This window comes from Musca vetustissima, unplaced genomic scaffold (genome assembly GCF_032173495.1).
Source record: "Musca vetustissima isolate MV318-11 ecotype Yass unplaced genomic scaffold, APGP_CSIRO_Mvet_v1 utg8222, whole genome shotgun sequence".
Taxonomy (NCBI): Eukaryota; Metazoa; Arthropoda; class Insecta; order Diptera; family Muscidae; genus Musca; species Musca vetustissima.
In genome coordinates, this window is record NW_026887855.1 from 213369 (window position 1) to 225865 (window position 12497).

Sequence of the window (12497 nt, forward strand, 5' to 3'; positions counted from 1 at the left end):
TGCTCGTTTAAACCGATGGGGTGTTGTTTTTGTGGGTGGTTTAGAACAATTAAAGGGGTGTTTTAGTTAATAAAATCCATTATTTTCTGCGTAATCCAAGCATATCGCGGCCGTCCAAATACAATGTTTAAACCTTGCTGACACTGTTCTTTAAATTACGCAGAGCCGTGGGATATTGGTCGATTAATCTGCAATGGAAGAAAATCGAATATGGTTTTATTACATGTCAACTGGAATACACGTGATGTTCACTTTGATTTTATTTCACACATCAGTTTTGTTTTACTATTCATGTCTTCTTCTCCTTCATCTTACATGGTATTCTTCTTCTTTAAAGGGGCATTAATAAAAACACTAACATATATTGTTGTGAGAGCATGTTCCATTGAATGCCTAGTGAGATTATAGTTCTCGTTGATTCGTTTATGTGTTCTTGTTACTTTTCTCTACTCTAGCTCTATACACACTTGACTTCCTTATAGTTCCAGGGTATCTAAACAACTGCTTTAAGGCTGTTTACATTCTGTCAACCCATCATAATTTCCAACGTAAACTTTTATGACTGTTTAGCCAGCCAACTAGAAGAACGAGGGCTGCTGTGGTGTTCTTCTACTGCTATTGCTGACGCTGTTATTTACCGTGGTGGTAGAAAAAAGTTAATAGTAAAAAGAACTATAAACTGGTGTGTAGTTAAACACATCGAACGACCAACTGTCTGTCAAACGCCTTAAGCCAGGTAGGTACAGACAAGCAATGGAGATTGTGGTGAGCCAGCCATTGGCTTTAGATAGGTTGTGTCTAGATGATAACTACAACAACAATGGTGTTCAATGGCAACAACAACTGCTATTAGCATAAAAGGTACCGTCATAATTTAAATGAGCGTGTAAGCAACCAAATGCAAAGAGAGAGAATACCGCATACGAAATGAGTCAGCCAGAGAGCTGTGGGATGGAGAGCGACAATTCGTTGGTGTGCGTCAGTGGTCGATGTAACAAGAATACAATAAAAAGAATACACCCAACGAATGAATGACATGTCTGTCCAATGCAATATTAAGGTAAAGGTGAACGAAGTTAAAACTGACAACATTTATCACAGGATTTTCCCCATTTTATTTGTATAATACCTTGGGAAATTTGATCGGAAATCACGTGCGGGATAACGTTCTAATATATCACAGGATTGGACGCAGTCCGTTTCAAGTACGTGACAAAGACACGGTTTTATTCGATATTGTGGATATGTTCACATTGTTCCCAAACACGTAAATTGATCATACGGATGCATGACATAGGCATGTAAGACACTAACAGGTTGAATATTTCGGTAATAATCACATTTATTTAATTCCTTGGAAATTTGTGTAGCAATGTCATTGTCCTAGTTAAAGGTGGTTTACTTTTATTTTAATACGCAAATTAAATGCAATTTTTTAATATAATAGAACAAAATAAGAATATATTCTACATGGACATAGTGAACCTACTTAAAACGTAAAACTTTACACTCGGCACACACATATTCAAACATGTTGCCAGTGTAAAATATTATTATTATTCATAAAACGATCACAGCAATTTAAGTTGCTTTATATGACTTCAAACTTTTACCACACACACACAAATAATTTTTATTATTGAAATGGCAGACAAGCTGTCAACTTATTTATTATTTTTGCGTCTTTAACATATTCAATTCGATTATGGTCATTCCAATTCCCGTATACCGCTCATAACAATTTCCATTAACGGCTTAGCCTGTCAGAAAAATGCTAGAAGTATTATTAAACTAGAGAATAGGTATATACACATTCGTTGGATCATAACGACTTTTCTAATTTTTAATTACAAATAATATAAAAATCGACTGAATGGTGCAATAAAGCCCTGTACTCGACAGTACACGAAGTACAGTATTTGAACAAATCTGGTAACTAAGAATGTGTGTTTGGGAATTTGAGATAGCATGGAAATCAAAATAGATTTGATTTAAATAATAAAGTTAAGTTATATTAAGTTCCCTTTTTTAGGTTAACATTAAAAACATATTTTTTATATATTGTTTGATTTGTAAAATTGCACTTGCACAAGATTTCATGAAAAGTTGCGGCAGTGTGGCAATAATTAAAAAAAAAAACAAAAAAACAAATTTATTCCTGTTTGTATAATACCCTGTTATTCACTTTATTCATATTTGGTATTTTTGAAATAACTGCGTCATGCATTTGTTAAATATAAAAATGCTGCATGATAGGTACAGTAAGTTTCATCTAAAAGTAAAAAAAGTCGCATGCGGGGTGATATACGCACCATAATAAATTTAATTAAATTATGTAGCGTCAATTTAATTGACTATTTTTTGGAATGAATAAATAAATAAAGATAGAATTCTAGGTAAAACGGCGTTGAAATTCAAAGGTGTCAAAGAATATGATGCCGTTTAGTGCTATATATTATTGTTTTTAGTTCGTGGAAAATATATTTATCCATTCTTATCAATATTAACTACATATTTCGAGAGAGAAAAATATATTTGTTACCTTTATATGTACATTTCGACACTAATAGGGTTATTTTATAGTTACCGGTAGCAGATTAGTTCGCAAGAACACAATTTAGACCTTTCAGAATTTAATGATTGTAATTAAGTAGTATATCTGCCACGTAAATTTTCAGTTTTAGAAAGTGTTACATGTTTTCACTTTCAATCCTTCCAGATATGGTTATTGTACTTATGTTTACTAATCATTCGAATAGTAAAGGTCATACCGAGGTTTCAGTAAGTTGATTGGGTTCGGAAATATGCAGGTACTTGAAGTATTTTGACGTTTCGAACTGAATATAGAAATCTGCAGTCAGAAACCCTGCCCAAAAGATTTAAAGGAGAAAAAAATCAACTAATCTCATCAGGTGGGAAATAAACAGTCCTCCTTGTAATAAGGTTAAATCAGTGTTTGTTTTTGAATATATTTTTTTATATAAATTTAAGCACCCCATTTCACACAATCGTGAATGTAGCGTATAAGGTTTCGGATTCCCCCATCCGTTGCCCACAATAAACAAATATCATAAATGTAAATAAATTGTTGTGTGCGTGTTTGTGTTGTGAAAGATGTATGCTTTGTGTTTGCGATAAGCTTTATACAACGACTCTAATTGGGTTACAAGCAAATGCACACACCCGCCATCGTCTCGAACGCCGATACAACGAGAAGAAAGAATGGATGAGAGAGAAGTGGTTGAGAAATCTTCACGGTGGTGTTATGCTGCTGCAGTGTATAAAAATACAAGAAACAGCTTAATGATGTCTGTCCGGGATAAAAAAATACACTTAACGCGTCATGGCGGGGTGGAGGGGGGTTTGGTAAAGTATGAAGACTATCAAAATAGAATGAGGAGAAAACATGATCAACGGAAGTTGTGCGTATAACGATTGCGACTTATGAACGTGTACTGTCCTCAAATACATTACGGATGGCAGATTCCCAAGTATAATACCAGCCATATGTAATTTGTAGTTCGTAAAGTTTTATTTCGGGTGTTATTACAATTGTATGATAAACTTCACGACGCGGATTTCCTTATTTTGAAAACAAATGCGCTGTGAATCATGCAATTTGTGTATTTCAAAGGAATTTTATGTTTGCTATTTCCGAAAAATGATAAGGGCTGGTAAATGACAAATGAAGTTCGATTTATTTATTTATTTATGTCGAAAAGTGTTTTATTTTTAATTTAAAAATATCAAAAAGGGTATGCCGACTAACAATCCAAACCTGACAGGAAAACATTCCCCATTTCACGTGGATTAGGAACTTCAGGGTTAAAAACTAAATTTTAATCAGGACCTTGAATTCGTCTAATGATATACAGTTGCGGTCAAAATAATAGCAGCGCAGCCTGTAATCAATAGTTGCAAAATAGTTTTATATGGTTATATAAAAATTCCCGGTCAAAGAATGTTGAGCACTTTTGAAGCTTTGAGCGTTTTTCTCGTACTGAGAATTTGGACCAAGATATTGGAATCAAAATGCAGATTATGCCGCTCAGTGCTGCAACATTTTATGGTTCTATATATCTAGAATATGAAATACATATAAAATGGAAATTACAACAGGACAATGATTTTTTCAAAGTTTCTTTATTTTCATATACGTTATAATGAGTATAAAATTTACATACTTTGAAATCTTATGACTAATAAAGAATTTTCAGCTTGGTTTAATTAAAACCGTCTGCTGGTTTATTGAGATTATATTATTGGTGTTACATTTTTTTTTAATAATTGTACTCATCTATTAATTACTATGATCCAAAACACAAACCAGTCGATTAGCAAAATATTTGTCCAGGACAACAGTGCAGGGCCTATGCAGCCAACGGATCTAAGGACCTTACATGAATTTATGTTATGTTTTCATTGCAGCTGCTATTTTTGACCAACCTCATTTTAAGAATAAACCTCTTTTAACACAAAATTTTCAAAATATACCTATTACAAAAATTATTATTACAATAATGTTGACTATAATTTGGCCAGAGAACATTACGCAATTTCAAAAAAAGAAGATGATTTTCTTCAGTAAGAATATTTCAATACATTATGCTGCTATTATTTTGACCGCAACGGCAACCAACTCAATTGTCAAGTGTTATGACTAGTAGTTGTACTAAAAGTTCAATTGTTGTTATACAATGGGCTGAGGGTGACAGTATAACTCGGGATCGTAGTTGTTCCCTTTGATTAATTCAGTGTAGAAGTCTTGAACAATATCTCTCCAGTAAATGTAAAAAATGTACTTACTTAAAGAAATTGGATTTGTTTGGTTTATATCTATCTAATTCAATGGCTATTGATGGCACTTTAGGTCCAAAAGCGAATTTGAATTTTATGTTTGCGTTTGCTTTGTTTCTGTTAAGCCAATTGAAAGTTAAGTACGTATTTATTTTCAACACACACACGCACACATCCACATATACACATCCAATTGCTATTGTTTATATTATTGATTGCATACATTTCTTCAAGAGATTTTGAAACACTATATTACACACAGTCGTACCGACCGTAATTATAAAAGAACACTTGAAACAAGCAAGAACCCAGCCAAAACATATAGAAATCCATTTGTTTATAGTGCATAGAAGAATTTACGACACTTGTATTTAGGTACACACACGCTCGTTGCTGATATTACTCCACTTATTTGGTGTTCACACAAGATCGAGGGGGGTAATAAGTATTTCAGTGTAGCACTCTTTGGCTTGTTTGTATCATTGGTATATACCTGTGGTCGAAAACTTCTTGTACTTCGTATTTTTGTCACCGAACAATTTTTGATTTCTCTTTTCACACATTTCTATGCATTCGAACTGGCATCATAACACTCTTCTTCTAATGCACCTGTAGCATTAATTCTGCTGGTGGCCAGTTGTACTCATTATTCGAGTAAATGGACCTGTTTCTCTCCCTCTACACATCGTTTTATTCGATAACTAACACTCAGGCTTCAGATGTTTGGAGTTTGTTTCAGCGATCTTGCCTTTTACGTTGAATGGTATGGTTGTATATATTTATAATTATATTGACGTCGACTTTCAAGTTTTACTGCTTTGTTTCGTTTCGTTTGGCTTTTTTTGTTTTGCATAAATTAACAAGAGACCAACACAACAAGTACGACACAATCGTTCAATATACACACACCGCCAACACTATTACGATATAAAGTAACATGAAACTGAATCTAGCTTTTATCGATGATCTTTGCTTCGTTTTGTTTTAGCTCTTTTAAGCTTGAACCACGAGAGAGCGGATTATAAAATGCTATATCTTACTTGTTTTCTCAAGCTACTCCCAAAACCAGTTCCCTGTATTCGACAATAGTCCAACATCGTAGAAATGCATCTACACATCAACAAGGTTTCCGTACCATTTACACACACACATGCACAAAACATACTACTTCGTATGTAGTTTTCTTAATATACTTTTATCTTATATGTTCACAATTTATTAACTCGTTTTATTTATAGGCATTTGTTTATTAACAAATTCTTCATTTTATAACAGAATTTGCTGACGCGTCTATGTTTTTACCTTTTTCGACAGAATTTCGCTTAAATTATTGAGTATAAAAATAAATATTTCACAGAAATACAGAACTCATAGAAACTCAAAACACAATTAATGTATAGATACCTAAACGCCAGGCACACGGTTGCATTTGACAATAATATAAGAGTTGCCAGATTGTTGAAATATGTTCAGTTCCGGATTACAATGCAATCCCTTTATTCGATTGCATTGTAATCCGGAACTGCTAAGCAGAATGATCGCGTTGAGCCATCCGTTGCGTTATGTGTTATCGAAAATATAACAACCACAAGCAAACGATAACACAAGCGCTCGAAGTTGATGTGCGCTATGCTTTGGAGTTAAATATATTTTAACTTTTTGCGTGCGTCAACGCGAGCATTCTGCTTAGCCCTTTAAACGGCATATATTATTTGACATATATGCAAAGGAATTGACACTTGAAACCCATTGGGTTAACGCAATCGGGTTAAATGTAAACGTAGTATTACGTACATGAATTATCCCGTTCATAAAACTCTATTCTTAATTCATATCATCAGAGTTTAATTTTAAAAAACTTTTTGGTTCTTGTTTTACAAACATATTTGCTCGAATAAAATATGGGTCTAAATAGAGAAAAATAATTCTCTTTACGAGTTCAAGTAGAAATTAAGAAATTTGACTATATTCAGCTGCGCTAAATATAGTACCAAGGCCTATAAATAAGGCTATCCAGGGAGACCAGCTGGAGTTGCTACTCAAGTTTGCTGTCAAAATTCATTGTTGTGAATTGACATTTTTGACATTAGACTTCAGAAAAACATCTGTTTTCAGAATTCTATTGCTACCTGGGTAACCTTGTTAATAGATCTTGTCAAGGTCTATAGATAAGGTTACACAGGGAGACCAGCTGGATATCAGTAACCACTCAAGTTTGTCGTCAAAGTTCATTATTGTGGATTGACTTTATGAAAACGTCAACAAAGTTAAATTTTTTGACATTAAACTTTAGAAAAAAACAGCTGATTTCCGATTTCGATTGCTACCTGGGTGACCTTATTAATAGATCATGAGATCTTGTATAGCGTGGATTTACACTATTGGTGATTGGGATTGGTGTTGAGAGTTTTTTCTCTCTCTCATTGGTAGAGTTGGAACACATTGCCACAGGTGGGAACAAAAAAGTACGAAAAGGTACCTAAAATTTTACTTCAAATGATAATAAATCATAATTATCGAGAAATATTGGCCAATATTTATACCAGTTATTAGTATTACTCAAGAGAGAGAAACTCTCAACAGCAATCCCAATCACCAATAGTGTAAAACCACGCACAGTACATATTTATCGAGTGCCATGCTATTGATATTTGGTTGCTGTTATCGATTGCTGATGATATATTGTCAAAAAAAACTTTTTCACTCAAATTTATGCTTACTAATATTAATAAGTTTATTTCCAAACAATATGAATTCGTTTATTTATAATCCAGTCATTATTTTTAGTGTTAAATTACAATAACATTTTTGACATTTATTTGCACAGCTGTGATGCTATCACATGCCATTCGTAAATGTATCTCCGACTTAAAGGGCTAAGCAGAATGCTCGCGTTGAGCCATCCGTCGCGTTATATGTTATCGAAAATAAAACAACCACAAGGAAACGATAACACAAACGCTCGAAGTTGATGTGCGCTACGCTTCGGAGTTAAATATATTTTAACTTTTTGCGTGCGTTAACGCGATAACAAATAACGCTCAACGCGAATATTCTGTTTAGCCCTTAAGGGCTAAGCAGAATGCTCGCGTTGAGCCATCCGTTGCGTTATGTGTTATCGAAAATACAACAACCACAAGGAAACGATAACACAAACGCATATCGTTTTCTTGTGGTTGTTGTAGTTTCGATAACAAATAACGCGACGGATGGCTCAACGCGAGCATTCTGCTTAGCCCTTAAGTTCCTCTTCTTTCTCTTGCTAAGCAGGTGATACGTTTTTTATTGCAGTCGGTGAATAACTAAAGGGCTAAACAGAATGTTCGCGTTGGGCGTTTTTTGTTATCGCGTTAACACACGCAAAAAGTTAAAATATATTTAAATCCGAAGCGCAGCGCACATCAACTTCGAGCGTTTGTGTTATCGTTTCCTTGTGGTTGTTGTATTTTCGATAACACATAACGCAACGGATGGCTCAACATGAGCATTCTGCTTAGCCCTTAATACACAGTCCATAAAAAGCATTCACACGGACAGTGTCCGTGTGTCGACTGTTAACTTTTCAATACAAAAGGTCGATTAGTCGGAAGTCAATTTACTTATCCCTATACACAATACATAAAAAATTCCATCGAATCCAGGTTCTGTTGATAAATAAAAGTATAATTAAGTTAATAGTTTTGGAATATAAACGTTATAAACCTCGGTGGCATTGTTTGTGAGCAGGTCATATATTCAATTTCATCAGCATGGCGAAGTAAGAATAATAATTGTTGTATCAAGTCCTGTTTTGTTGCCACTCCCCTGTATGCACCTTAAAAGCTTCTGTTATTTTTGTTTAATGCATTATCATTTATTTGCAGATAATTTAATTTGCACAATGTCTTTCTTTGATTCTATTTATCAAGAATTTATAAATTTAATGGGCAGCTTTTTGCTGGCGGACGATGAGAAGAGGTTATTTTTTCATTTTTTTTTTCACATTTGTTGATGTTATGCAGCGAAACCTCCCAACGGAAAAAGTAGAAACCGGATGTTTTCTCACTGTAAGGATGTATTATTGGTAGTTAAAGTGAAATAATTTTAATTGATTTATTAATTCGTTCTATGTTATATTACATGCTCATACAACACTCTATTCTTATGGGTTTGTCAATAATTTTCGTTTGAAAGGCGGCATCGCGAATAAAGGAAGTTTCACTGCATTGCAATGTATTTTTTTTTTCTTTAAATTGCATATGGGTATTTTGGCATGAGTTTTTAATAGTAGGTGCATAAATAAATAATACAATAGCAATAATTAAAAATCTTCAGACTATTTAAATCACTTTGTTAAGCATAACTTTTGTATTTATTTATTTATACAGAAATATATAAATTAGGTTGTGTTCGTTAGGGCAATTTAAACATTTTCACTAAACAAAAAGTTAAATATCATTTTTATTCTATTAATTTGTTTTAAATACAGTATACAGTCCTACACATAAATTATATTATTGTTGTAAAAATGAATTTGCTTGTGCCTTATTAGTCTATAATTGGAATAAAATCATAAGGTTGAATATTACGGGAGTTGCTTAATTATAGCATATGCCATAGTACAGTACTTTAGCGAGCTAAATAATTATTTGGGGACAATATTTAGTTTTATAAAGTGGCAAGGCAGAGACGTTACTATCTTTGAAATAATAACAATCGCAAAATTAGAAAGATAAGAAATGCACAGAAAAAGAAATCATCGAACTAGACTCTTTCACCAAGAAAATATGTTGAGTTGGAAAAGAAAAACGTCTAAAAGATGGCTTGAAACAGGAAATACCTTGGCTTCGAAAAAAATCCAGGACAATCAGAGGTTTTTAGGCAAATTCAGAAATGAATGGCTTCCACAATACATACCCAAATAATGATTTCAATGTATTTATTACATCGCGTATAGGGAGACAATGATCGTGTTCGTCTATGACACCGAATGTTTGAAAGAAGAAGCAGATGATCCTGTAAAAGCAGTATTGTACTTTCATCCCAGTTGGGTTTCCGACACCCAAAAGGTAGCTTTATGTGGGCAGTTAATGGGCTCATCGTATTTTCTAAAAGACTGCTTATTCAAGCCGCGAATAATCGCCTTACAGAATGGCAAGTTTGTTTTTAAGGAATTTGGCCGCTTTATCTTGGTAAGCAACGTTGCTCTAGTTTTGGTTTTCTAGCATGTAACAACTTTTGTACTTCTATTTCAGGCCGTAGGTACGGATCGCAACATATCCGATTATCTTTTACAACACCGGGCCGATTTGCTGTCGGCATTGGTTAAATTTTATCACCGTGGTTTGCAACTAATTTACGACCAATTTGCGCTTCAGTCCCAATACAAGAACCTATCCGAGAAATTGTACCACATATTTGAAACATATCTTCCAATCCTTCAATACAATGGAAACGTCTTCCAAAATATACCCAGGCTGCGTATACCAAAGACAGCTAGTAATATATTTCTGGAAGCGATACAAACCCTGCAATGTTGTCAGGAAACAAAAGGTGTCTTGGGTGGTGCAATTCTCTATCATAATAAGTAAGTTGTAATCGGAATGGCTGATGAAATATTAACATGTTCTGAACAAATGTTACGTTACTATTTTCTAGGGTAGTGGCATCGCAACTCAGTGATTCGCTAACAAAAAATATAATACTTACCGATCCACTGCACATTCGGACAACGGCGGAACAGTTGACCTCTACCGAGTTCCATATACCTAATGGGGTAGTAATGCTAGTAATATACATAGAATGTCAACAATATCGCAAATTACAGGCAGAGGCGCAAAGAGCTCAAAATCTGCAAACAACCCAACTGGGTCATGGCGCTTTACCATTTCAGTACAGCAAACGAAAAATGAAACGCGACAAGTCCCTTATATTTACGCACATACCGGAAGAAAATACCACGCAATCTATAGCTGAAAATGTCAACGATGAAGTTGTATGTCAACCAGCTCCGAGGGTAAAACCAATTATGAACCGGCCAACACATCTGCCGCTGCGAATGAAAAATTATAGCAACAAAGAATTGCCCGAATCGGGAATATCGTCGATAAACTTTGATGAAAATGATTCCTATCCGGAATATATTGGGCGGACAAGTGTGTGTTCCACTCCCATGGCTGAGAACAAAATATTGGCTGTGGGTAATATAATGTCAATTGTTGCGAATCCCGATGATGAGTGTAATTCCAATGGAAAAGTGGCAAAAACCAACAGCACCGTTCACCACATCAATCAAAGGAACTCGCTTCGGAAGGATTTTGAAAAGTTTTTCCATAACTTTATTTCAAATCCGAATAAAATAGAGAGACGCAGCTCTCTAACGGATATACACGATTCGTTGAAAACCTTTTCCAAGAAGATTTCCCTAAAACAAATTTCACAAAGTTTTAAGACCGACGTCAATCGCAACGGCGGAGACGCTTCTCCAGATTTCATAGAAAACGGCGACGAAGAAGATGACGATAGTTCCGAAAATTCGGATGATAATAATAAGACATCAAAAACGATAACCGATCCAACCAACCCGGTATTCAATGTCAATGGTCAACCTATTTCGCGAAGTTTGTTCCAGGAGTTTTTAGAGAAGTACTACAAATTATGGGGCGAGGCTAGCGAGGATGCCAAACAAGATGCAGAAATCGCCCAATTAATAGAAGAGTTTAAGGAGTTCGACAATGAATTACAGAAATTAGACGAATCCCTAAAGAAACCGACACAAAAGATAATACCCGATCGCAATCTCAACTTAGAATGCAATCAGTCGGTGGATAAAAGCGCTAAGACTCCACTTGATAAAAAAGCTCTTAGCTTGCCACTGAAATCGTTTTCGGATAGCGCACCAACCGCCCCGTCTCGTCGGCAATTGGGTGCTGTGCCATTGACCCCACTCATGGCCAAACTGTCTGTTTTAGCATTGAACGATGAACGTCCGACATGGGATGCTACACCGGGTGCTAACATTGAAATACAAACGCCTTTAAATACATCCAAAGGTATTGGCCGGCGAAGTTCCTTGAGATGCGATGACGCTGTGGATGCTTTAGATTGTATTTCATCGGACGCCACTGCTCACGGCGATGGTCTTCAAAAAGCCGAACTATACATATGCGGTCAACAAAATATGACACTAATACTGGTAATGGAGGAAGGTTGTTCGCAACAATCTAAGCTGGTGCACAAACTGGTGAGTACAACTTAGATATGTTAATGCGTTGTCGTATGTGCAATTTCGTTCTGTGCTACAATATTTTCAGTTCGACATTTGTGTGGCCAAGTTCCCACACATGGAGGCACATCTCAGTCAGACGCTGAATATAAACGTTGAATGTGAAAAACGCGATGGTAGCTACAGTTTTATGTGCCTAGATTCCAAGTGGGATGCACTCCAACGCAGCGGGCCATGGACCCCAGTAGAAATAAGCACTCTTGAATCTTTGCACAGTGATATGATAAATCATGAAGAAATAACTGACCTTATCCTGCGGTCGTACGACACAGTATTCTATGGTTACAAGTCAGGGCGAACGGAAATGTTTTACAAGGAACCAGCTAGAGAAATCAATGGAATTCCCCCACCATCAGATCCAATGGGGAATGTAGCAATGAGAGCAAAATTACGTCTGGAGCGGGAACATTCGTATATACTATTTTAGATGCACTAA

At 35.2% G+C, this 12497-nt stretch overlaps 1 protein-coding gene across 1 annotated transcript; it reads left to right on the top strand.

The window, feature by feature from the left end:
* The first annotated feature begins 8655 nt into the window (after window positions 1-8655).
* LOC133335605 (uncharacterized) lies at window positions 8656-12497 on the top strand. The gene is made up of 5 exons (XM_061543911.1): window positions 8656-8754; window positions 9734-9968; window positions 10032-10363; window positions 10435-12019; window positions 12090-12497. Exons 1-5 carry the CDS (start codon window positions 8678-8680, stop codon window positions 12486-12488), a joined length of 2628 nt encoding a protein of 875 aa, XP_061399895.1. The 5' UTR covers window positions 8656-8677; the 3' UTR covers window positions 12489-12497.